General features: G+C 46.0%; 1 protein-coding gene across 1 annotated transcript in view; it reads right to left on the reverse strand.

Annotated features, from left to right (window-relative positions):
* Positions 1-27500, reverse strand: part of LOC122247513 (uncharacterized) — a 385131-nt gene that overhangs the window by 18877 nt on the left and 338754 nt on the right. The window contains exons 8-10 of the mRNA XM_086540169.1: positions 23391-23602; positions 19553-19591; positions 17447-17485 (exon numbers count right to left, since the gene is read on the reverse strand). Of these exons, the coding sequence (XP_086396295.1) occupies positions 17447-17485; positions 19553-19591; positions 23391-23602 (290 nt within the window). The remainder of the gene's footprint in view (positions 1-17446; positions 17486-19552; positions 19592-23390; positions 23603-27500) is intronic.

The raw sequence follows: 27500 nt of genomic DNA on the forward strand, positions 1-27500 counted from the left end.
CAACGCCCCCCCCCCCCCACCCCCGAACGCACCGAGAAGACCAAAGCACGTCGGTGACACGACCCGAGGAGGCAAGCTGGCTAACGGCGATAAGGCGGGCGCTACGCATCTTATCGCGGGCGGCGCCGCTAAAGGTCCGGTCGGCGAAAGAAAAGGGCGGAATGTATAGGGAGGGAGGGAGGAAGGGAGGGAGGGAGGAAGGGAAAGAGGAAGGTAGGGAGGGAGGGAGGGAGGGAGGAAGGGAGGGGGGGAGAGAGGGGGGGAGAGAGGGGGGGAGAGAGGGAAGGAGGTGAGAGGGAGGGAGGGAAGGAGGGAGGGAGAGAAAGGGAGGGGAGAGAAGGGAGGGAGGGGGAAGGGAGGGAGGGAAGAAAGGGGGATACCATGTCCCCCTGTGCAATTCCTGTAACACCTCTCTCTCTCTCTCTCTCTCTCTCTCTCTCTCTCTCTCTCTCTCTCTCCCATTACTTTCTATCCTATCTCTTGCCTAAGGATACTATATGACCATCTGCAGGAGAAACAGGCTGTAGAGAGAGATCTATCTACTAGTCTGGATGTTGAGGTAAATAGGATTACTTTTCCCATCAGGTTGTGTGTGTGCGTGTGTGTGTGTGCGTGTCCGTGCGTGTGTGTGTATGTACCTGTCAATGTGGGCGTATGTATGTGCACGTGTCTTTATTTTTTTGCCGTCCTACGCCCATGGCATAAAACATGAGGCCAAACTCGCGCCCCAGACAGCAGAATCCGACAAGCTTCTGCACATTTGATTCGCCTTTGTGAATGCCTTATCCACTCTCGAGGGAGGAGTAGCTCGCGTGACTTGTGTGTGGCATGAGTCTCTGCTCGTGGAATCTTTTTCCTGTTTCTTTTCTTTTTGTCTGTCTGTCTGTCTCTTTTTTTTTTTTTTTTTTTTCTTTTTTGGTCTTTGTCGTCATCTCTCCTCTTCCTTTCTCCTTCGTTTCCTCTCTCTCTCTCTCTCTCTCACTCTCTCTCTCTCTCTCTCTCTTTTCTCTCTTTTTTCTCTCTCTCTCTCTCTCTCTCTCTCTCTCTCCTCGTCTCTCTCTCTCTGATAGATGCTCTCTTCTCTCTCCTACTCTCTTCTCTCTCTCTGTCGATGTGTCGTGTGACGTAGTAGTAGCAGCTCCCTCTTTATCTCTATCTCCACTCCACTCCATCAGCCCCCCTCTCCATCTCCCTCCCCCCCTCTGATAGTACAAACATTCAAATAAATATACACGATCCTAAACTTCCTACTAAAGAAATTCGGGAAATGAATAAACATAAAAATTACTATGTGTCGTTTATAAAAAGTCCTTTAGAGAAGTCCACGCGCGCTGCGTAGTAAAAAGTCACTTTAAGTCTAATTAATATCGCAGCTCTCTATTTTAACATGAGGTAATTACAACACTTTTTCTTGATGTTGAAAAAAAAAATTACTTTAAGAGTTTTTTTTTTTGTTTGCACGCGCGCGCGAGACAGACTATTCTTAGTTCCGAGAAAAAAGAAAACAAAAACAAATTGAAACGGATTGTTGTTAGGTGGGTTATGTATTGCCCCGATACATAGGTTTATTCTGGTATAATAAACTGATTTCTTTATTTTTCTAAATAAATGTGTATTTCGGTTTATTCGTATCAATTACGAGTTACTTCTTATAACATATAGGTGTGATATAGATTGTAATGAATAACATTTTAAAAAAATCAAAGCTCAAATCCAACACACTCTCTCTCTCTCTCTCTCTCTCTCTCTCTCTCTCTCTCTCTCTCTCTCTCTCTCTCTCTCTCTCTCTCTCTCTCTCTCCTCCTTCCCTTTCTTCTATTTTCCCTCCTTTTCCCTTTCCTCCCTCTCCCCCTTCCCTCTTTCCTCCCAATGTTCTCCCACTCTCCAAGACGTAGCGAGCAGGGAAAACAGGTCAAGGCAGGTCACTCTCTCTTCATCCATTGAGTAGGGGCATAGGGGAAGGGAGTGGGGTGTTTCTGCTGTGAGTAGGGAGGGGGGAGAAGAAGGGTGGAAGGGGGAAGGGGGAGGAGAGGAGAAGGAGGGGGAGAGGGGATGGGTAAGGAGGGGGTGGAAGAAGGGTATGGAAAGGATGGGGAGGAAGGAGAAGGAGGGGGAGATGGGAATGAGGGAAAGGATGAGGTGAGGGGAGAGAGAGAGAGAGGAGAGAGGAAAGAGAGAGGAGATAGAGAGAGAGTAGAGAGAGAGGAGAGAGAATAAAGAGGAGAAGAGAGAGAAAGAGAGGAGAGGAGAAAAGAGAAGAGAGAGAGAGAGAGAGAGAGAGAGAGAGGTAGAGAGAGGAGAGGACGAAGGAGAGAGAGAGAAGAGAGAGAAGAGGGAGAAGAGAGAGAGAGGAGAGAGAGAGAAAGAAAGAACAAAAGAGAGAAAATAAGAGAGAGAGAGAGAACGAAAGAGAGATAATAAGAGAGAGAGAGAGAGAACGAAAGAGAGATAATAAGAGAGAGAGAGAGAAAGTGAGAGAGAAAGAGAGAGAGAGAGAAATCTTCAAGACAGCTATGACGTCACCGCGAGTGTCTAAGGAGAGTGTGAAAGTAACAAGTGAAGGTCGCAGGCCGGGAAGAAGGGCGGGTGGGCGGGCAGGCACGTCTTAAAGGTGTAGAGGGAGGGATGGGCGGCCTTTTGTTATGGGACTGTGAGAAGGAAGGAAGGAGAGAGGGAGGGAGGGAGGGAGGGAGGGAGGGATGGGTGGATGGATGGAGGGATTGAAGGGGAGGGAGGAATAAGGGAGAGAGGGAGGGAGGGAGGGAAGAAGGGGAGGAAGGAAGGGGAGGGAGGGGAGGAAAGGGGAAGGGGAAGGGAGGAGGGGAAGGGAGGGGAGGGGAGGGGAAGGGAGGAGGGGAGGGGAAGGGAAGGGGCGAAGTGAAAAAGGGAAGGAAAGACAAATAGAAAGGAGGGAAAGGGAGTGAGAAACCAAAAATAGGGAAAGAAAGATGAAGAGCGGGGAGCGAAGCGAAGGATCGAACGAACGAACGAAAGCGAAGGGAAGGAAGGAAGGAAGGAAGGAAAGGAGGAAAAGAAGACACGAACAGGTCAGGAAGAGAGAGACAAGGCCCGGTCCCGTCGCTAGAGGTAAACAAACAGGAAAAAAAAAAAAAAAAAAAAAAAAATTATCCACGCGCAGACGCTCTCTGTCCCTCGTCCCTACTACGCGCCTTTTCAGCAGGTCTGGCTGGTGACAAGAAGGGAGGGAGGGAGGGAGGGAAAGGGAGGAGAGGGAGGGAGGGAGGGAGAAGGAGGGAGAGAGAAGAGGGAGGAAGAGAAGGAGGAGAGGGAGGAAGAGAGGGGGGGGGGGGGAGGGAAAGAGGGGGGAGGGAGGAAGGAGAGGAGGGAGGGAGGGAGGGAAAGGGAGGAGAAGGAGAGAAGGAGGGGGGAGGGAAAGGGAGGAGAGGGAGAAAGATGGAGGGAAAGGGAGGAGAGGGAGGGAGGGAGGGAAAGGGAGGAGAAGGAGGGAGAGAGGGAGGAGAGGGAGGAGAAGGGAGGGAGAAGGAGGGGGGAGGAAGGAGGGAGAGAGGGAGGAGAAGGAGGGAGGGAGGTGGAGGGAGGTGAGGGAGAGGAGAGGGGTCCCCCCTGGGAGGAGAAGAGGGAGGGCGGGGAGAAGGGAGGGAAGGAGAAGGAGGGAGGGAGGGAGAGGGAGGGAAAGGGAGGGAGAGGGAGGGAGAGGGAGGGAGGGAAGGGAGGAGAGGGAGGGAGGGAGAGGGAGGGAGGGAGGGAGAAGGGAGGGAGAGAGGAAAAGGGAGGAGAGGGAGGGAGAAGGAGGGAAGGAGGGGGGAGGGAAAGGGAGGGAGGGAGAAGGAGAGGGGAGGGAAAGGGAGGAGAGGGAAGGAGGGAAAGGGAGGAGAGAGAGGGTTGGAAAGGGGGGAGAGAGAGGGAGGAGAGGGAGGGAGGGAAGGAGGGAGGAGGGAGAAGGAGGGAGGGAAGGAGAAGGAGAGAAGGAGGGAAGGAGGGAGAGGGAGAGAGAATGAGATAGAGAAAGAGAGAAAGCAAGAAAATAGAGAGGGAGATAAAAAAAAGGAAAACTAAACCACAAAATACAAAAACAAAAGATAATCCATAGACAGACAGACAGAGACAATCCAAGAGCAACGCCCCCCCCCCCCCCCGAACGCACCGAGAAGACCAAAGCACGTCGGTGACACGACCAGAGGAGGCAAGCTAGCTGACGGCGATAAGGCGGGCGCTACGCATCTTATCGCGGGCGGCGCCGCTAAAGGTCCGGTCGGCGAAAGAAAAGGGCGGAGTCTATAGGGAGGGAGGGAGGAAGGGAGGGAGGGAGGAAGGGAAAGAGGAAGGTAGGGAGGGAGGGAGGGAGGGAGGGAGGGAGGGAGGAAGGGGGGGGGGGGAGAGAGGGGGGGGGAGAGGGGGGGAGAGAGGGAAGGAGGTGAGAGGGAGGGAGGGAAGGAGGGAGGGAGAGAAGGGAGAGAAGGGAGGGAGGGGGAAGGGAGGGAGGGAAGAAAGGGGGATACCATGTCCCCAAAACACCTCTCTCTCTCTCTCTCTCTCTCTCTCTCTCTCTCTCTCTCTCTCCCATTACTTTCTATCCTATCTCTTGCCCTAAGGATACTATACAGGAGAAACAGGCTGTAGGATCTATCTACCTGTCTGGATGTTGAGGTAAATAGGATTACTTTTCCCATCAGGTTGTGTGTGTGTGTGTGTGTGTTTGTGTGTCCGTGCGTGTGTGTGTATGTACCTGTCAGTGTGGGCGTATGTATGTGCACGTGTCTTTATTTTTTTGCCGTCCTACGCCCATGGCATAAAACATGAGGCCAAACTCGCGCCCCAGACAGCAGAATCCGACAAGCTTCTGCACATTTGATTCGCCTTTGTGAATGCCTTATCCACTCTCGAGGGAGGAGTAGCTCGCGTGACTTGTGTGTGGCATGAGTCTCTGCTCGTGAAATCTTTTTCCTGTTTCTTTTCTTTTTGTCTGTCTGTCTGTTTTTTTTTTTTTTTTTTTTTTTTTTTTTTGTCTTTGTCGTCATCTCTCCTTTTTCTTTCTCATTAGTTTCCTCTCTCTCTCTCTCTCTCTCTCTCTCTTTCTCTCTCTCTCTCTCTCTCTCTTTCCTTGTTATTTTCTGTCTCTTTCTCTCTCTCTCTCTCTCTCTCTCTCTCTCTCTCTCTCTCTCTCTCTCTCTCTCTCTCTCTCTCTCTCTCTCTCCCTCCCTCTTTATCTCTATCTCCCACTCCCACTCCCACTCCCTCCCCCCCTCTGATAGTACAAACATTCAAATAAATATACGATCCTAAACCTTCTACTAAAGAAAGTCGGGAAATGAATAAACATAAAACCCTGTGTCGTTATAAAAAGTCCTTTAGAGAAGTCCTTTAGTAAAAAGTCCTTTAAGTCTAATTAATATCCTTTACATGAGGTAATTACAACCCTTTTTCTTGATGTTGAAAAAAAAATTACTTTAAAAGTTTTTTTTTTTGTTTATTCTTAGTTCCCGAGAAAAAAAGAAAACAAAAACAAATTGAAAGGACTTGTTGTACTGGGTTACTGTATTATACATAGGTTTATTCTGGTATAATAACTGATTTCTTTATTTTTCTAAATAAATGTGTATTTTCGGTTTATTCGTATCAATTACGAGTACTTCTTATAACATATAGGTGTGTACAGATTGTATGAATAACATTTTAAAAAATCAAAGCTCAAATCCAACACAATCTGTCTCTCTCTCTCTCTCTCTCTCTCTCTCTCTCTCTCTCTCTCTCTCTCTCTCTCTCTCTCTCTCTCTCCTCCTTCCCTTTCTTCTATTTTGCCTCCTTTTCCCTTTCCTCCCTCCCTCCCCCCTCCCTCTTTCCTTCCAATGTTCTCCCACTCTCCTAGACGTAGCGAACAGGGAAAACAGGTCAAGACAGGTCATCCATTGAGTAAGCATAGGGGGAAGGGGTGGGGTGGGTGTAGGGAGAGGGGGGAAGAAGGGTGGGAAGGGGGGAGGAAGGAGAAGGAGGGGGGAGAGGGGATCTGGGAAAGGAGGGGAGGTGAGAGAAAGAGACTAGGGAAAAGGGAGGGAATGAGGGTAGATGAGAGAGAGAGAGAGAGAGAAAGAGAAAGAGAAAGAGAAAGAGAGAGAGACAGAGAACAAAAGGAAGATAAAGAGAGAAAGTGAGAGAGAGAGAGAGAGAGAGAGAGAGAGAGAGAGAGAGAGAGAGAGAGAGAGAGAGAGAGAGAGAGAGAGAGAGAGAGAGAGAGAGAGAGAGAGAGAGAGAGAGAGAAAGAAAGAGAGAAAGATAGAGAGAGAGAGAAAGAGAGAGAACAAAAGGAAGAGAAAGAGAGAGAGAGAGAGGGGACGCAACACAATTCCAACCGAGGGAAATTGACTGGGAAACGCCAGCGGAAATGGAAATGACAAACGAAGGAGGAGGAGGAGGAGGAGAGGGGAGGAGATGGAGGAGGTAGGAGATGGGGGAGGGGAGGGGAGGGATGAGGAGATGGAGGAGGAGGAGGGAGAAGGAGGGAGACGAAGAAGGAGGAGGAGGGAGGACGAGGGAGGAGGAGAAGGGAGGAGATGGAGGAGAGGAGATGGGGGAGGGGAGGGATGAGGAGTGAGGGAGGGAAGAGGAAGTGCAGGGGGAACGGGGGGGAGGGGGGAGCACGTGAAGGAGAAGGAGAACGAGAAGGAGAAGGAGAGGGAGTGGGGGTGGGTGTGGTTGGGGTAGGGGGTTTTAGGGGTAGGGTGAAGGGGGAGGGGGTGGGGGCAGGTGGGAAAGTGTGATGCATTGGAAAGACGCAGAGAAAGACATGGGAGAAAGTAAGCAATAAATAAATCCATAGACAAATGAAAATAAAACAAACAAAGTCGTAGCCAATAGAAAGGAATACAATACGTGTATGTTTTTTTGTTGTTTTTTTGCGTCTCCCAGAATAATCCAACACAATAGACACAATAGACATACAAACGGACACAACTTATAAATAATAAAATACAAATATAAACAACCAAAAACATCTTCCAAAAACACAAAAAAAGTGAATAAAAATACACAATCACAAATACATTTTTTTCTTTCTTTCATACATCCATTACCATTCCCTTGCTTCTTCCTTATTTCCTTTTTGAAATTACATCTCTTCTCCATTTCTCTCCTCCACAAAAAAAGGGATCGATCCCAAATAAAGAAAATCCAATAAAACAAGACAGTAATATAAACAATAAACATCAAATTGAAAAAAAAGAAAAACAAGAAAAAATAAAAGAAAAAAGGAAAAAAAATAAAAGAAAGAAAGAAAAAAGGACAAAATACAACGAGTCTCTAGCGACATTACATTACAGGGCTTGTAATGCTTAGTGTGCTGACTGTATTTACGTTTTTACACTTTGCTTAAAACGAAAGGGTTAAATGTTCCAGCTTTTTTATGAGAGAGAGAGAGAGAGAGAGAGAGAGAGAGAGAGAGAGAGAGAGAGAGAGAGAGAGAGAGAGAGAGAGAGAGAGAGAGAGAGAGAGAGAGAGAGAGAGAGAGAGAGAGAGAGAGAGAGAGAGAGAGGAGAGAGAGAGAGAGAGAGAGAGAGAGAGAGAGAGAGAGAGAGAGAGAGAGGGAGAGAGAGAGAGAGAACAAATAAAGAGAAAAATCGAGAGAGCACGTGACAGAGAGAGACAGAAAGAAAAGGAATACACCAAAAATAAATAAATAAAAGAACTATAAAGAGCCCCCAAAAGCCAGCAAGAAGAGAGAGAAAGATCACCAAAGGCGGGTCAGGGAGAACAAGCCGACAGACAGCAGTCATAGGCTGGTGCATGGCCATTGCAACAAGAAAAAGGGCAAGGGAGACGGGCAGGCTATGACAGGGTGTGACATAACACGACAGGGTAAACGGGAATGCGATAGAGAGGGTGCAGGGGGCAAGGTACAGGTGAAATGACAGCGCCTGACAGGATCCAGGAGATATGACAGCAGCGCCTGGCAGGGTACAAGAGAGGTGCCAGTGCATGACAAGTCGAAAAGGGGGAAGCAGGGAGAAGGTGTAAGGGAGGGGAAGGGGTAAGGGGGGTGCAGGGGAGACACAGACAGAGGAGGCAGAGGATGCTATGTGACAGGGTGTCTGGGAAGGACTGGGTCATTACCGCTGCTGACGCTCATAGCCTTGACGAGCTGACACAGATACCAGTCATGCGGCGGTGGCGTAACACTCGCTGCAGGTCCGAAATAAAGTAGGAACCCTTTCCTTTACCTATCAATATCCCCATTTTATATATATTTATATATATATATATATATATATATACATATATATATATATATATATGTATATGTATATATATATATATGTGTGTGTGTGTGTGTGTGTGTGTGTGTGTGTGTGTGTGTGTGTGTGTGTGTGTGTGTGTGTGTGTGTGTGTGTGTGTGTGTGTGTGTGTGTGTATGTGTGTCTGGTCGAGATAGATAGATAAAGAGAGAGAGAGAGCGAGAGATTGAGAAAGAGAGTGAGAGAGAGAAAGATAAAGAGAGAGAGAGAGAGGGAGAGAGAGAGAGAGAGAGAGAGAGAGAGAGAGATAAATAGAGAGAGAGAGAAAGAGAAAGATAAAGAGAGAGAGAAAAAAAAAATAAAGAGAGAGAGAGAGAGAGTGAGAAAGATGATCCTAAAAATAAGACATTCCTTTAAATACAAAACCCTTCTTTAAAACACACACGAGACCACTGACCGGGAGCACCTAAAAGCCACACACCGGTTGACGATTGCCATAAAATAGACATAGATTGACATAGAGTTGACATAGATATAGAATCACCGAAAAGGAGTCGGATTCTTCCAGAACAAGTAGCTTTAACGTCATTTTTTTTGGTGGGGAGGGGGGAGGGGGGAGGGGGTGTCATGGCCAAACGTGGACGAGAGGGAATGGAAATGTGTACATGTGTATGTCTGTAGGTGTGTTTGTGTGTGTGTATTTGTGTGTGTTTGTGGATGTTTGTGTTTGCTTGTTTGTATTTGGATATGTGTAGGAGGAGGAGGAGGAGGAGTATAATGAAGAGGAAGAAGAGGGGAAAGAAGAAAAGCACGAGAAAGAAGAGAAAGAGGAAGAGACGAAGAAGGGAAAATGAAAGAGAATGAGAATAAAAAGAAGAAAAGGAAGAAGAGGAACGAGAAGAGAACGAAGAAAAAGAAAAAAAAGAGACGACGAAGAAGAAAAAAAAAGAAGAAAAAGAAAAAGAAAAAGGAGACACACCCTACGAGACAGTCATCTCAGAGACAAAGAGACACATTTATACCCCATTCACGATGACTGTCCAGATCTCCCCCTCCCCATCTCCCTCCCCCATCCCCCAACCCCATCTCCTCATCCCCCTCCCCCCATCTCCCTATCCCCCTATCCCCCCCTCCTTCCCGATGCCACGTCTAGCTGTCAACTGCGATAGGAATTTCTCGGTCGTAGGCTTTGCGATTGGGATTCAGAGGGGAGGGGAGGGGGAGGGGGAAGGGGGGTGGATGGGGGAGGGGGGTGGAAGGGGGAGAGGGAAGAGGGAAGGAGGAGGAGGAATAGGAGGAAGATGAGGGGTAAGGGAGGGAGGGAAGGAGAACGAGAGAGAGAGAGAGACAGAGAGACAGAGACACAGAGAAAGAAAAAAAAGAGAGACAGAGACGCAGAGAAAGAGAGAGAAAAAAAAGAGAGACAGAGAGAGAAAGAGAAAGACAGATAAAGAAAGAGAGAGAAAGAGAGAGAAAGAGAGAAAGAGACAGACAGACAGAAGAAAAGAAAGTACACAAACGTATCTATTTCTCCGGAACTCAGTCAGCCCCCACGAGTCAAAACAAATCAGACGCCATTGAGAAATAACAGCAAACCCATGTCCAAATGAAGTCAAAATTTGAATTCCAATTACCGTTAATGCGACTAGATTTCCCAAATAAAAAAGGAGAGGAGCGGAGAGCGTAATGTGACCCTTATCGCCCTCGAGCATAAGGACTAAAATGGTACGCGCAGAACGAAGCGAATTTCGTTATCGTGACACCATCAATTCGGGTCCTATGTTAATATGATAAAAAAAAAAAAAAAAAAACAGTTATGAGATACTGATTAACGAATAAAGAATCGAAAATAAAATAAGATTGATGAGATAAATAGAGGGAAGGGGGCGGGGGATAGGGTGGGGGGGTGGGGCGGGGGGTAGTGGGGGGAGGGGGAGGGAGAGGGTAAGGGACTGACACTATACCTTGGACACAATCGAATAAAAAAAATAAATAAATAAACGATTAAACGTAAATTAGAAGGTTGCCCTCTCCCCACCTACCCTCTTCCCCCTCCTCCCCCCCTCCCCTCCTCAATCACCCCCCCTAACCCTAACCCCAACCCCACCCCCTACCCATCCCTTTATACAACGAACATCTTTCCAAACATTTTTAATTTCTTTTTTCCTTCCCATTTTTTTTTCTCTCTCTCTTCATTTTTTTCACTTCAATTCCACGGGTGTGATTCCTTTAACCCCCCCTCCCTCCCCCCTCTCTCCCCTTACCCCCTAACCCCCTCCTCGTTCTCCCTCTCCCCTCTGAACCAAATATCATTCCTTTGCGATGTTGACAAGAACGAAAAAAAAAAAACGAAAAGGAAAAAAATAAATAAAGACGCCGTGAGATTAATGGTTGGACAACGTTTGCGTGTAATGCATCAAAGGCACGGAGGAAATTGGGGAGGAGGAGGAGCAGGAGGAGGAGGAGGAGGAGGAGGAGGAGGAGGAGGAGGAGGAGGAGGAGGAGGAGGAGGAGGAGGAGCAGGAGGAGGAGGAGGAGGAGGAGGAAGAAGAAGGAGGAGGAAAAGAGAAGGGGAGGGAAGAGGGAAGGAGGAGGGGAAGGGAGAGGGAAGGGAAGGAGGAGGAAAAGAGAAGGGGAGGGAAGAGGGAAGGAGGAGGGGAAGGAGTGGAAGGATGAGGGAAGGGAAGGGGGAGGGGAAAGAAGAGGGGAGGATGTGGGGAGGAAGAAGGGAGGAAGAAGGAAGGAGGAGGGGAAGGAAGAGGGAAGGGAAGAGGGGAGGATGTGGGGAGGGAAGAGGGTTGGATGTGGGGAGAAGGAGGAAAGGAAGAGGGGAGGAAGAGGGAGGAGGGGAAAGGAAGAGGGTTGGATGTGAGGAGGGAAGGAGGAGGGGAGGGAGGAGGGGAGGATGTGGGGAGAAGGAGGAAAGGAAGAAGGGAGGAGGAGGGAAGGAAGAGGGGAAGAAAGAGGGACGGGTGACGGGAAGAGGAGGGGAGGAAGGAGAGGAAGAAGGAAGGAGGAGGGGAAGGAAGATTTAAGGAGGAGGGGAGGGAAGAGGGTTGGATGTGGGAAGAAGGAGGAAAGGAAGAGGGGAGGAGGAGGGGAGAAAGAAGAGAGGAAGAAGGCTGGAGCAAAAGAAGGGAGAGGGAGAGGGAGAAAGGAGGGAGAAATGACAAAAAAGCGAAGAAGAAAGAGAGAGAAAAACGAGAATAATGGTAAAGAAGAGAATCAGAAGGATAGAATGATATGTGTGATGTACGATGTAAATAAACAGGGAGATAGATAGAATAGTGAATGATACAAAATTAAATAGATAGACAGACAGAGAGAGAAAAAAAGAGAGAGAAAAAAAGAGAGAACGAGAAAAAGATAAGAAAACGAAAGAAAAAAAGAAAGAGAGAGCAAGATAAAGAACGAAAGAAAGAGACAGACTAAGAAAGAGAGTGAAATTAAGAAAGAAAGAAAGAAAGAAAGAGAGAGAGAGAAAGAGAGAAGAAGGAGAGGGCGTGACCCTCACAGGCCAAGCAATCCCGTCGTCACCAGAACGCCCTCGATGCCAGTGCCTCTCATGAAACGAAACGAGTGCCAAACACCCCTCTCCCTCCCTCCCCCCTCCCCCCAATCTAACGCCCTGTCATTTCCTTCTCTTCGCGATCATAAATCACCGATCAGAGGGTGGCACTCTAATCAGAAGCTAATCAAGCCCCTTCTAGGCACTGGTTCCCGGGAGTAAATATGCCAATCAGAGTGCCAGTCAAGAGGGCCAAATCTGTGTAGTATTGAACCGAGACGGAAAGGGCATCTGGGTGGTTTGTCTTCGCTTCTTTGGTAAGGTGAGAGAGGGAGGGGGAGGGGGAGGGAGGTAGGGAGGGAGGGAGAGAGGAAGGGAGGGAGAGATAGGGAGGGAGGGAGGGAGAGAGGAAGGGAGGGAGATAGGAAGGGAGATAGGGAGGGGGAGAGGGAGGGAGGGAGATATAGGGAGGGAGAGAGAAAGAAAGAAAGGAAGAAAGGAAGGGAGAGAGGGAGAGAGGGAGAGAGGGAGAGAGGGAGGGAGGGAGGGAGAGAAAGAGAAAGAGAGAGAGCCAGCGAAAGAGACAGACAGAGAGCGAGCGAGCAGATACCCGCCGCGATAAGACATTTCCACGGCAACAACAGCGCCCGTGACGAGACTCGAGCCCTCAGGCCCTGGCACTCGGACTGGCACCGGAGGACGCAATCGAATTCCTCGAAGAAAAGGAATCGTGACAGGACGAAGGACGGGCGGGGGTAGGGGGCGGGAGTGGGTGGAGGGGTCCTGTCAGGGAGAGTGAGGAGAGGAAGGGAGAGAGGGAGAGAGAGAGGGGTGGAGGGATGGAGGAATGGAAGGAGAGAGAGAGAGAGAGAGAGAGAGAGAGAGAGAGAGAGAGAGAGAGAGAGAGAGAGAGAGAGAGAGAGAGAGAGAGAGAGAGAGAGAGAGAGAGAGAGAGAGAGAGAGAGAGAGGAGAGAGAGAGAGAGAGAGAGAGAGAGAGAGAGAAGAGAGAGGAGAGAGAGAGAGAGAGAGAGAGAGAGAGAGAGAGGGGAGAGAGAGAGAGGAGGGAGAGGGGAGAGAGAGAGAGAGAGAGAGGAGGAGAGAGAGAGAGAGAGAGAGAGAGAGAGAGAGAGAGAGAGAGAGAGAGAGAGAGAGAGAGAGAGAGAGAGAGAGAGAGAGAGACAGAGAAAGAGAGAGGCAAACAGAGAGCGAGAGAGAGAGAGAGAGAGAGAGAGAGAGAGAGAGAGAGAGAGAGAGAGAGAGAGAGAGAGAGAGAGAGAGAGAGAGAGAGAGAGAGAGAGAGAGAGAGAGAGAGAGAGAGAGAGAGAGAGAGAGAGAGAGAGAGAGAGAGAGAGAGAGAGATATGAGCGCCCTTATCAAGTGGAAAGGGAAGGAAAGTCTTGTCAAGAAGAGGCAGGTGGGGAAGCCTTATCGCTCGGGGGTGGGGGCGAGGGGGTGTGGTAAGGGTCTGAAAGCGAATGGGAGACAGAGACAGAGAAAGGAAAGAAAGAATGGAAGATCGAAAGAAGAAAGAAAGAAGAGAGAGAGAGAGAGAGAGAGAGAGAGAGAGATAAAACGGAAGAAAGAAAGAAAGAATGAATGGAAGAATAACGGCAGGATGACGTAGATAGCGGACGGGGGAAGAGGGGAAATAGGAGGAAGGGGAGGGAGGAAAATGAAGAGGGAGGGGAAGGAGGAGGAAGGGGAAGGGAAGGAGAGGGAGGAGGAGGAAGGAGAGGGAGGAGGAAAGAGGGAGGGAAGGAGAGGGAGGAGGGGAAGGAGGAGGATGGAGAGGGAGGAGGGGGAGAAGGAGGAAGAATAGGGAGGAGGGGGAGGAGGAGGAAGGAGGAGGAGGGGGAGGAGGGGAAGGAGTAGGAGGAGGAGGTAGAAAGAAAGGGAGTAGGGGAAGGAGAGAGGGAAGGAGGAGGTGGAAGGGGAAGGAGGAGGGAAAGGAGAAGGAAGAAGAAGAGAAGGGTAAGAAGCAGGTGGAAGGGGATGGAGGAGGAAGAGAAGAAGAGGAAGGGCAAAGGGAGGATGAAGGAGGAGGGTGGTGGAAAGGAGGAGGAAGAAAGAGGAGGAAGGAGGTTGAGGGAGGAGGAGGAATGGAAGGAAGAAGTAAAAGGGTGAGGAAGGGGAGGAATAGGAGAATGAGGGGAGGAAGAAAGGAAGGGAAAGATGGGGAATATTTAGGAGGAGGAGGAAGGAGGGGGAGAGAAGGGGAGAAGGAAAATGAACGGAGAATATGGAGAGGGGGAATAGAAAAAAAAAAGAAATAGAAGAAGGGGGAATAGAAGGAGGAGAATGAGCGGAGAATAAGGAGAGGGGAAATGGAAAAAAAATAAAAGAAGGGGGAATGGGGAGAGGGGAATGAACGGAAAATAAAGAGAGGGAGAATAGAAAATAAAAGAAATAGAAGAAAGGGGAATAGGAGAAGGAGAATGAGCGAAGGATAAGGAGAGGGGGAATATAAAAAAAATAGGAGAAGGAGAATGAGCGAAGGAGAAGGAGAGAGGAAATAGAAAAAAAGAAAAAAAGAAGGGGGAATGGGGAGCGGGAAATGAGCGGAGGATAAGGAGAGGGGAATGAGCGGGGAATGAGGCGGCGGCAAGTGGATGGATTTCCGAACCGCCGCGGAAAGACAGCAAATTTATTATTCCTAGTGATGTTTTACCATCTCTCTGTCGCCCGCTGGATGACACTCGCAGGGGATTCATCGCGGACCCGGCTTTGCACGATCGCTCTTGCTCTCACTCTTTCTTTCTCTCTCTCTCTCTCTCTCTTTCTACCTCCCGTTCTTTCTTTCTTTCGTTCTCTCTCTCTCTTTTTCTCTTTCTTTCTTTCTTTCTTTCTTTATCTCTTTCTCATTCTCACTCTCTTTCTACCTCTCTCTCTTCTCTTTTTCTAGCTCTCTTTCTTTCTTTTTTCTCTTTTTCTCTTTCTCTTTCTCACTCTCTCATTCACTCACTCTCTCTCTCCCTCTCTTTCTTCCTCTATCTCTCTCTCTTTCTCTCTCTCGACACACAGACACACACACACACACACTCATTATCTTCCACGTGCTTCCGTGGACACATGCGCACACACACACACACACACACATACACACACACACACACACACACACAAACACACACACGCCCTTGGTGAGCGTGCAAAGCCGTCAGACCCCGAGAGCTTTCCACTTAAAAGATGTTCCTCGCAGGTACTTAAAACTCTACGGTCAGCAACCCATATTTCACGGCAAGCATGATGATGTTACCAATGCTGGTTAGTATAATCACATAACTAAGAGCGATATGTTGGAGATTATGTTAGTGACAATAACATTTTTGGTTAATAAACAACTGAAGCTTTTATGCGGGGTAGGCTGTTAACTACAGCTGTTAGCGGATGCCGTTAGCAGAGTGCACTTGTAGAAAGAGAAAGAGAGAGAGAGAAAGAGAGAGCTTTTAGCTTAGGTCAGCTGAGAGGTGTTAGTAAGATGAGCAACTACAGCATCGTTTGCGCTGCATCGTAGTTGAATTAGTAGCAACTGCCGCTGATGCAGAGAGTATCAAAACAACAATGACAATGTCAACAAGCACTGCAGACAAGTCGTAGCATCTACAACGCACCAGTTAATACAAGGAGAGAGAGAGAGAGAGAAAGAAAAAAAAAAGAGATCGAGCGAGAGTAATATGAAAGAGCTGTTGCAGTGGGTGTGTGCTAACATGATTAGTGGCAGGAGCACCGGCACAAGAAACCGCATCCGAATCAGCAGCAGAATCAGCAGCATCAGTATCAGGAGCAGTGGCATCAGCAGCATCAGCAGCAGTCTGGCAGAGCACAAGAGAGATAGCCGACTTACGCAAGGCAGCGGAGGAGAGACAGATGTGGTTCGCCCTTGGTGGAGGATCACAGGAGCTGCGTGAGAGCGAGACGCCAGGGAGGAGGAGGAGGAGGAGGAGGTGGTGGAGGTGGTGGTGGTGGCTTGCCCTCGATGGGGTCGAACACTCGGCTCACCACTCGCGTGTCGACTGGCGCGCCGCAACGCCGGTCGGCCGGCCTCAGTCGCTGGCTCTTTGTTTGTGCTTTGCTCGTGAGTCCTAACAGCTCTAACGGGGTTATTTCCAGAGGTGCTCTTCCTTGCTTCATTCCTTCATTCCTTCCTTCCTTCCTTAGAGGACTGACTGGTGTTTGGGCTTAGTTGTTGCTTGACTTGTTTTTTTTTTTTAGATATAGGTGTTGTTGTTGTTGTTTTTTTTTAAGTAGGGCGCACCAGCAACACGTGAGTGGTTACCTTATTTTCCGCCGAGATGGCAGCACCAAGCAGGCGGGAAACTTAACATTAAGTTGCAGAGAGAATAAGCAGGACTACAGATAGCAATAAAACAAAACAAAACAAAACAAAAAAACAATACTTGCACCTACACAAAATGGGTTACGTGATAAGATACATCATGAAGGGAGTAATTAAACAAACAAACAAAAAAATAAAAAAAGATACAACAATCTTATGATTATGGAAGAGAAGCTAAATAAAGTGTACCCTTTAAAGCTTTGTTGTTGTTGTTTTTTTATGCCCGTAACAGTAAGGTTATTTTGTTTATATCTAGATTCATTTTAGCCCCGCGGGAAGATGGCGCGGGAAGGGGTAGCGAAGATAAGTTTTAAGCTCGCGATCCCTCGAGGTTGCTCCGCTAGAAACGCGAGACAAACAAAATAAAAACAATAATTAAAATCAGGAGGGAATGGGGAAAAAGGAGGAAAGGGATAATTAGGGAATATCAGAAGAAGATAGGAAAAGAAAAATATTATTGAGATAAATAGAGTTACGGCGAGAGAGAGAGAGAGAGAGAGAGAGAGAGAGAGAGAGAGAGAGAGAGAGAGAGAGAGAGAGAGAGAGAGAGAGAGAGAGAGAGAAAGAGAGAGAGAGTACAAAGTGAACGGATTAATTAAGTCAGGTATTGCCAGCATTATTATTATCATTCCTTCTTAAGTATTAAAATATGAGAGGGGAAAAATATCATAAAACATCTATATATATAAATAAAGGAAACTTAAGAATTACAAGAAACATAAACGATGCTTATCTACAATCTACGATTCAAAAGATCTACGCTCACTCGCCAACATCCGGGAATCATGAATTGCAACAACCTCACGCTGCATTGCAACTAACGGCTAGAATGCGACAGTGCTTGTGGTTTGCTTGTCTGCGCATGAAAAGCAAAATCAAGCATGCAAGCAGACAGGCAACCACAAACACTCTAGGGGCGTGACAGGCTACTGTCATGCATAATGTCAAGCGAATGAAAGCACAGTATCAAAAACGCGCATGCTTGATACGCACACACACTCGCACACAAACACACACGCAAGCAAAGGCAAATACATGCACACACGCACGCACACACACACACACACACAAGCAAAGTTAAACACACGCACACTCACAAGCAAAGGCAAACACACACACACACAAGCAAAGTTAAACACACACACACACAAGCAAAGACAAACGCGCACACACACACACACACACACACACACACACACACACACACACACACACACACACACACACACACACACCATAAATGCAGCAAAAGAAAAACAAAAAAAGTGAGCAAAGTACAAGCCAATATAAAACAAAAAAAACAAAAAAACAAGCAAAACTCAATGAATCACATATGCTAAAAAAACTCATAAAAAAAACAAAAAAACACGCGAACTTGAAACGTCTTTTCTTACCAGGTTTCCAAGCGATTTTGTCTTTAATCCCAAGGAACTCTGTAACCGAAGGGGAACCGTTACGTAACAAATAAAACAAATGAAGAAATGAGATGATAAAAAAAAAAGAAAAAAATGTCTATACATACATACATACATACATATATATATATATATATATATATATATATATATATATATATATATATATATATATATACACACATATATATACATATACATATATATACATATATATATATATATATATATATATATATATATATATATATATATATATTAATTTCTAACTTTCTACGTTTCGTTTGTGGATGGAGCTTAGGAGAACGTGTGTGTGTGTGTGTATGTGTGTGTGTGTGTGTGTGTGTGTGTGTGTGTGTGTGTGTGTGTGTGTGTGTGTGTGTGTGTGTGTGTGTGTGTGTGTGTGTGTGTGTGTGTGTGTGTGTGTGTGCATCTATGTATATGTATGTATGTATGTGCAAAGGTAGATATTCAATGCGTGTATGTATAGAAGGCCTAAATCTACTGTACATCATATACATGTGTGTATGTGCGAAAAAAAATGCAAATATCAAAAAATAATCAGACGATACTAAACTACCAATAATAATTGTTAAACAAATATACACATAATATAAAAAAATCAACTTATACATAAAAGCAGAAAAACAAACAAACAACCAAACAAAAAAGGGCAACACACGAAGAGGAGAGAGAGAAAAAAAAACACTGTAAATAACGGTAAACAAATATGCATACAAAACCATGCATTAAGTTTACTCTCCATTTTTCACTCAAAGCGACATTAAAGCATAAGTTATACACATCACAATTCATTATAGACGAAACTGTTATAAACATCATTAAACAAAAACAAAAACAAAAATCGGAATACAGAAAAAACAACAAGAAACATTCATTCACATTCAATAACGTTTAATCTCAACAAGAAAAAAATTATGCTTTCCTTAATTAACAAAGACTTTTATTAATTAATTTTTTTTTTCACTATCACCAACAGTAGGTTTGCTTCCTCTATTAATTAAAATTGTATGATCACTATTTCGATTTGAGTTTATCTTGCAATCTGGCGTGTATTCTTTTTTTTTTTTTTCATTGGAAAAAGGAAGAGTTTATGATTTGATAAAACACAGTATTCAATAAATGGAACTGGGTGAGTTTACTATTTGCTATATGTAGTAGAACGCTTTGGACATTAAATACGTGTGTAAAGACATGAATATGATCATTCGTTTATATCTACACACACAGACACACACACACACACAGACACACACACACACACACACAAACACACACAGACACACACACAAACACACACACAGACAAACCCACACACAGAGACACACAAACACACAGACAAACCCACACACACAAACACACACACACACAAACACACACACACACCTCCATAACCCCATGTGCTCTTTCGTGTTACGTAACCAGTGCCGTGACACGTAACTGGCTCAGTGTCACGAGGCACTAACTTCAAGAACACAAACACGACCCTCTTGTCAAATACAGAAGGTCATAAGCTGCTTCGTACAACAACACGCATGCGCAGAGGGAAGTAGACGAATAATGAGAACACAAGAGAGATAGATAGATAGAGGGGGAGGGAGGGAGTGGAGAGAGGGAGGGAGGGAGGGGGAAGAGGAGGGAGGGGGAGGGGGAGGGGGAGGGAGAGGGAGAGGGAGGGAGAGAGAGAGAGAGAGAGGAGAGAGAGAGAGAGAGAGAAAGAGAGAGAGAGAGAGAGAGAGTGAGAGAGAGAGAGAGAGAGAGAGAGAGTGAGAGAGAGAGAGGAAAAGAAAAAATATATAAATATGTATACATACATACATACATATATATATATATATATATATATATATATATATATATATATATATATATATATATACATATATTACTGCGGCAAAATAATAAAGCGACAAACACAAAGTAAGTAAAAAAAAAATAAAAGTAAATAAAAAATAAAACGCAAAACAGCACGAGAATAAGCAATAGCATTTTCAACAGCGCAGCAAACATTATGCGAGCACACAGGAACCTTTTCTTTTCTTTTTTTTTTTTTCATTTTCTTACCAGCGTTTCGATAGCTTTCGCCCTTTTCCCCAAGGTGTTCTGTAACCGAAGAGTAAACATTACGTTGTGTTTTTTTTTTTTTCAATAATCAGCGAATCAATCACTGGAATTAAAGAGATATAAAAAAGGTGGCATTCTATTCTGTCGAGTTCGTAAAAAAAAAGAAAAAAAAAAATAGGATCGACACCCTATATGTTTATGGTATAGGCCTACAATTATTAATATTTTTTTTACATATTTTTTTTTAAAAGCAGGTCGTCGATTTCCATATTAGGAGTATCAGGTATACAAGGAAGGGTTAATCAATTGCCTATCAATCTGCCTGTCAACTTATATCGAATTCTTTTCGTTTTCTTTTTCCTCCATCTACTTCTCAAACTTTCTCTAAATCAATCTCTGCATTAGCCTTCTCTCGTCTTTTCTTTTTCTTTTCTCTCCTTCTGTTACTTTCTCTCCTTTTCTACTTTCTCCTTCATCGCCTCCCCTTTCTTCTAATTCTGTGTCTGTTTCCTTCTCTCTCTTTCTCCCTCCCTCCCTCTCCGTCCCCCTCCCTCCCTCAATCTCCTTTCTCCCTCCCTCCCTCAATCTCCTTTCTACCTCCTTCCCTTTCCTCTTTTCTCTCTCCCTCCATCTATCTTTTATCTCTCTCCCCTTCCCTCTTCCTCCCACAACTCCCTCCTTCACCCTCCCTTCTCCTTCCCACAACCCCCTCCTTCACCCTCCCTCCCCTCCCTCTTCCTCCCACAACCACCTCCCCCATCCTTCTCCCCCCCCCCCCGTTCTCTCCCTATCCGCAACAAGTCCCTCCTCCTAATCTCCCTCCCAGGACACAGATCAGACGCCAGGTGCCCTCGATCACGAACCCTGTCGGTTTACCTGCCCGCAGTCGGTCCGTCGGTCCGTCGGTCCTCGGTCCGTCGTGCATTCGCAACCGTCACGGGCGATTGACGTTAGTTCTGTCGCACCTTCCGACTGGCGCCGAGGGCTTCCGGATCGCCTTCTCGTAGGGATAACGAGGAGGAGGAGGAGGAGGAGGAGGAAGAAGAGGAAGAGGAGGAGGAAGAGGAGGAGGAGGAAGAAGAGGAGGTGGAGGAAGAGGAGGAGGAGGGGGAGGAGGAAAAAGAGGAGGTGATGGTGGTGGTTGTGGTGGCGGTGGTGGTAGTGGAGGAGGAGGAGGAGGAAGAAGAGGAAGAGGAAGATGACGAAGAGGAGGAAGAAGAGACGGTGGTGGTAGAGGAGGAGGAGGAGGAGGAGGAGGAGGAGGAGGAGAAAAAGGTGGGAGGAGTAAAAGAAGTAGGAGGAGAAGGAGGATAATGAAGGCGACCTCCCACTTCGAACAAACTTTGCATAGGCCTACTTGGTGCCTCGGCAGAAATGTATATCTTTTCCCTTTCTCAAATTCATTTTCTTTTACGCTTACCGTTGTTTTCTTAGGCCTAGCGGAGTCCTTGGCGGTATTGCATTTTGTTTTCTTAATGCTTTTTTTTTCTTTAGCAAGACCTACTGGAATCCTTGTTAGTTTTGCACCTATAATTATTATCATCTTTTACTATTTATCTATTTTTATTCCTTTCTTACTGTTTTTATTAACCGTTTTTTATTAGTTTGTTATGTTTACAAGGATTTTTTTTTCTCGCGCGCGGGAAGCCCTTCATTAAAAAAAAAATCGCGCTCTTTTTTCATCTTTTTGTTCCTCTATCTGTCTCTCTATCCTCCGCTTGTCTATCCATCCGGTTATCTCTCCGTTTACTATCCATCCGTCTGTCTATCCTTCTAGCTGTCTATCCCTCCATCCGCTGTCTATCCGTCTCTCCATCACTCTATCCACTATCCATCCTTCTATCTATCCGTATCTATCTTCACGATCTTATCCGTTCCGTGCATCACCTCGTGTACGTATCCACGTACGTACGTATCTCTCTGCATGGCCGACCGTACGTGTCTCCACCCGTGTGCGTAACACATTCCTACACGTTCGAGACAAACCACAAGTGTGCGAAACCTTGCGACTCTGCCAAGGACGTGGCGCGCGCATTGCCCTCTTTTGCCCCCCCCCTTCCCCCCCTCCTACCCTCTCCCCTCTCCCCCTCCTACCCTCTACCCTAATGCCCCCCTACACCCTATGCTCTACCCTCCTGTCCCCCTACCCCCTACCCTCTACCCTCCTGCCCCCCCCCCCCTCTACCCAACTCCCCGCTACCTTCTTGCAATCCCCCCCTCCCCCTATTCTACTACCTCGCTACTGCCCTCTTGCCCTGCACCCACGTTCCCATCCACCTGCCTCCTGCTTCCCACCCATCCTCCCCACCTTCTCCCGGCCCCTCCTCTCCCCCTCCCCCTCCCTTCCTGATACTCTTACTCCCTCCTACCTTCCCCCTCCTTGTTATCCTACCCTCCATTCTCCTTCTCATCCTCCTCCTCATCCCACCCTTCTCATCATCCTCATCCTCATCCCATCTTTCTAATCCTCCTCCTCATCCTAACCTCCTCAACCCCCCCCCCCCCTTTTCATCCTCATCCTCCTCCCATCCTCCTCCCACCTTTCTCATCCTCCTATCACCCCCTTCCCCCTCCCCCTTCCCCCCGCCATACCCTTCGAGGCGTTATGTATCCTTAGCCTCTTCCTCCTGCCGGGTGAACGCCCCCGCGGAGGACTCGTAGGACTCGCTGTGCAGGAGAAGGAGCGAGGAGAGCTATCTGCCCATTTCAATTATTTGCTTGAGTTCTTTTCTTTCTTTCTTTTTTTTTTTGTTCTATATTTTCTTCTGGTCCTTTCCGCGAATTTCGTTTTTTCCGTTTTTTTTTTTTATTATTTGTCAATTCCTATGTTTACTCTTACAGTAGAGGTGAAAAAATCCGATTTTGGCAATGGGAAATAGAAAGTATATATGCATACGGGAGTGATATCCTAAAATGTGAAACAAATAAAGCTAATCATAAAAAATAATTAATCAGATTATATATATATATATATATATATATATATATATATATATATATATATATACATAAAATCATGAAAGATTATATATACTTATTCATAGAACAAAACAAAAAAATACACACAAATTCGACAACAAAATATAAACCAAATCATAAACCCTAAACCAAAAAAAAATATATTAAAAAAAACAATAACAACACCAATCAAATATCAAAACCTATCAGACAAAATGCAATAAAAAAGAAAAAAAAAAATACATACATTTTTTTCCATTTCATAATTACATAATTTAACCTCCTACTAATTAGCTGCTATTTGACAGGATATCAAACATTTCGCTTACCCAATTAATAATTCATCATTCATAATTATCTAGCTAGATGGTCAGAAATAACGCACCTATTATCCATAAAATCCCAGAGGATAAATATATATCCAACTCTATTCTGATGTTAATCCTGGATGTCTGAGGCGACCGTAAATCCTGCACTTAAATCCACATTGTTAATTGTTAATCTCACTATATAAATACTTAATTCCTTTTGTATTGTTTGATCATATCTAATCTATGCATCCGATTATTCATCCATTTATCTTTTTATTGTCATCCATCGATATGAAATCCTACCTTAGTTGATCATCCATATATTCGGTTAATTATAAAAAAATGGATTTGTCTATCCATACATCCTTATATCTCTTCATTATCGTCTATTCTTCTTCCTAAAATCTCTAAAAACCAACCAACCATACGCCTATACAACCCCCCCTCCCAACAAACACACTCACAAAGCCCCCATATACCCCATACCCTAAGCCCCCCCCATATCCCCATACCCCCCCCCCACATACCTCTAGAACAAACAAACAGACACACAAACACCCAAGACTTACTCCAAGGGGGGTGAGGGAGTTCCGTTTCCTTTCGTTAATCTGCAGGAGCCTCTCGATATCCTCGTCAGGATGGGTGGCCGTGGAGTTGTCGGTGGAGGAGGCCAGGGATGCCACGGACTCCCTGCCGGAGATCCTGCCGCTGGAGCCCACCAGCGGGGACGGGGAGCCGCTCTTCTGGCCCATGCCTTCGTCGAGGGAGCCCGTCGACTCATCTGCAAGGAGAGGAGAGGCGGAGGTTAGTCTCGTGGGACTTGGACATTCTGGGGCGAAATTCCGATGATTATTTACTACTGTAGGCAACGGTACCGAGTTTGGAGAAATTAGCCACGCCTCCTTGTGATTATTTACTATTGTGGGCAACGGTACCGAGTTTGGAGAAATTAGCCACACCCCCATATGATTATTTACTATTGTAGTCAACGGTACTGAGTTTGGAGAAATTAGCCACGCCCCCATATGATTATTTACTATTGTAGGCAACGGTACCGAGTTGGGAGAAATTAGCCACGCCCCTTTTTCTGTTATAAATACGCGAATGATCAGATTCGTTTCTCGAGTGAATGTGAAGGACATGATTGGCTGGATGGGGACACATGGTGATGAGGGGGCGGGGTTTATTTCGCCTGACTTAATGTCGGTGATTATGCTATCATTATCATCATCATTATTTGCATTTCCTCTTATTCTGATACTTTTTTTTCTAGTTTTCGGTGATAAAAAAATAATCATCTTTTACTACTACCATTCTTCAATATACATTTTAGAGTGATGCATGTTGGTAATTATTCATTAGCTGAGGGCGAGCGAAGGAGAGAGAGAGAGAGAGAGAGAGAGAGAGAGAGAGAGAGAGAGAGAGAGAGAGAGAGAGAGAGAGAGAGAGAGAGAGAGAGAGAGAAAGGGGGGGGGGAGAGGTAAAATCGTCTGTTTACTGAAAGGATGTGCGGTGGATGAATTCCCTGCTTAATATGCTAATTGCTAATTGTCTGCTTAATTAGGGCAGAAGCGAATGACCTCAAAAAAAGAGTTGATTGAATCTGAATAAGGTTACCTATTCAACCTTTTAAATCCAAGTTGACCAAATTCAATTGCTAAATGCCACGAGATAACCTAAGATAGATAATAAGAGTTAAATGATTCACATATAAAAGGAGTTACTCATCTGAGCGCCGCCTCTACTCATCCGTCAGCAAATTTACTCATCTGGTCAGAAACCATCTGTGCTTAAGTGGTTCCTGTCAACTGGATACCTTGAGACAATTTCAGGTGCAGTCTTTCAGAAAATCATCCATTTAGTTTCATGAGAAAAAAAAAAAAAAAATGCGGAGTGGAAACATATAAAATAATTTTGAATTTTTGAGAGATGTTTTAATTATTTTTCCTTCTCTTAGTCGACATTTTCTTTAATGAAGTCCTGTCGACGGGAATGCCATGCGGAGACATGCAAGTGTTATGTATAAACATATTTATATATATCTATATCTATATATGTGTGTGTGTGTGTGTGTGTGTGTGTGTGTGTGTGTGTGTGTGTGTGTGTGTGTGTGTGTGTGTGTGTGTGTGTATGTGTGCGTCCTTGAGAATACGCGAGAGATAAAAGAGAGAGAGAGCGTGTGTGTGTGTGTGTATATTTTGGTAGTTCATAAAATAATCATAAAACAATATGTTCTCTAAACACGCACTTTACAGGCGAATACGTAAGGCAATATTCGAGAACGTTCGACGAAGGGCCTTGATCCCAGCCAAATCCGCCCCTCTCAAAATATAAGCGTATGACAAAGGTAATATATATTTTTTCCTCTTCAGTGAAAGTGCGCTGAGTATTAACCCCCCCCTCCCCCTCCCGTCTCCAGCCCCTCCCCAGCCCCCGCCCGAGCATCAACCCCCTCCATTTCTCTCGCACTTTCCCAGTCCATCTATCTGTGTTCGGTCGCTTTCTCTGTCCGTCTGTCTGTCTGTCTGTCTGTCGCATTCTCTCTCCCTCTCCCTCTTCCTCTCTTTCTGTCTCCTCTTCCTTTCCCTCTCTCTCCCATTTACTCTCCTTCTTCTCCATCTCTATCCCTCTCCCCGTCTCCTCTTCCTTTCCCTCTTCCTCTCGCCATACAGAGAACGTGGGTGGCCCGCCCATTATCGATCGATCAGCTACGGAGTGCCAGTCCGGAAAAGTTCCCAGGCTTAAAAAGTGCCATATATTGCATCACCAATTCAGGCCTGCCAAGCCCAAAGGAGTCTCTCGCTCTCTCTCTCTCTCTCTCTCTCTCTCTCTCTCTCTCTCTCTCTCTCTCTCTCTCTCTCTCTCTCTCCCTCTTCTTACTCTCTTTACATCCGTCTCTCCCTCTCTCTCTCTATCTCTTCTTACTCTCTTTATGTCCGTCTCTCTCTCTTCTTACTCTCTTTACGTCCCCCTCTCTCACTCTCTCCTTCCCCACCCTTATCTCTCCAAAATCAAGTCACACATAATTTCCAATAACTAAAACAGGTCACATTCCCGTGCCACGAAAAAAAAAATCCAGTCATCGCATTCTACACATATCGCAACACTAATCAACCTAACGAGTGCCACATAACTGGCTCTCATTGGCACTTCCACAGAGGAACGTTTGATAAGACATAGAGTCATCAATTCCAAAGAGAAAAAAAAGTCTTTTGTTCTAGTCTTTGATCTCTGTTTTCTTTTTATTATTTTTTTTTCAATCTCTTCTTTCTCTTTCTCATTATTGTTTTCTTTTTCTTTTTTTTCACGTCGCTAGACATGCGTTAATGAGTTTTTAACATGCATGAGGTTTCGTGAAGGGCGAGTGTGAGGATTTCTGTCATGCGGGTGGGGACCAGATCTCATTCTTGTTTTCTCTCTTTTCTCTTGCTTTCCTGCAATCTTTCTCTTTCTCTTCTATGCCCTCTATCTATCTTTCATTCTCTGTCTCTGTCTCTATGTCTCTCTCTCTCTCTCTCTTCTTACTCTCTTTACGTACGTCTCTCTCTCCCTCTCTCTCTCTCTCTCTCTCTCTCTCTCTCTCTCTCTCTCTCTCTCTCTCTCTCTCTCTCTCTCTCTCTCTCTCTCTCTCTCTCTCTCCCTCTCTTCTTACTCTCTTTACGTACGTCTCTCTCTCTCTCCCTCCCTCTCTTTCTCTCTCTCTCACCCTCACCCTCACCCTCTCCCCCTCCCTCCTTCTCTCCCTCTCCCCCTCACTCATACCCTTCTTTATACCTCTACAGAAACTTTCTTCATGAGGTTTACATGCACGGGATACAGTGAAGCGCGAACATGCATTTTTTTTTCTCCTACATCATACGTCACCGTAACTCACAGCTCAAGGATAGTGAGGCGGTGCGCTATCATTTTCATAATTGTCTGTCTAACTGCTGATTGGGCGGGGTTGCTAACGGTGCATGCGGGGGTGGGGGTGAGGGGGAGGGGTGAGGGGGAGAGGGAGAGGAGTAGAAGAGGGAGGAGGACAAGAGAGGTAGAGAGGGGGGAGGGAGAGGAGTGGAAGTAGGAGAGGAGAGGAGAGGGAGGAGGACAAGCGAGGAAGGATAGAGAGGGGGAAGAGGAGTGGAAGTAGGAAAGAAGAGGAGAGGGAGGAGAAAAAGCGAGGTAGAGAGGTAGAGAGGTAGAGAGGGGGAGGAAGAGGAGTGGAAGTAGGAAAGAAGAGAAGAGGGAGGAGGACAAGCGAGGTAGAGAGAGGGGAGGAGAGGAAGGAGGAGAGGAAAGATAGAGAGGGGGAAGAGGAGATGAGGGAGAGAGAAGGTAAAAGAGAGACGGGGATAAGAGCGGAGAGAGAAACTAGGAGAAAAAAAAGGCTGGATAAAGATGAGGTAAGGAAGGAGGCGAGGGGAAGCGAGGGAAGGAAGGCGAGGGGAAGGGGAAGGAAGGGGAAGAGAAGAGAAAGAGGATGTAGGAAGTAAGGCAACTCCTCCTTGGAAACAATCTACGTTTCCATATTATCCAATCTTATTCCTAAGCCTTCTATTCATCCTCCTATTTTCCACCTATTCCCTTTCCTGCTCGGGCCAGCCTCCATAGCCATCCTGCCTTATCTCTATAATGGCTGATATAAGATTTGGCGATGCAGTGGAGATAGAGGGAGAAGGGAGAACGGAATGAAAATGCGA

This window comes from Penaeus japonicus, unplaced genomic scaffold, assembly GCF_977035675.1.
Source record: "Penaeus japonicus unplaced genomic scaffold, GWHDUDI00000001_assembly GWHDUDI00000009, whole genome shotgun sequence".
Classification (NCBI taxonomy): Eukaryota; Metazoa; Arthropoda; class Malacostraca; order Decapoda; family Penaeidae; genus Penaeus; species Penaeus japonicus.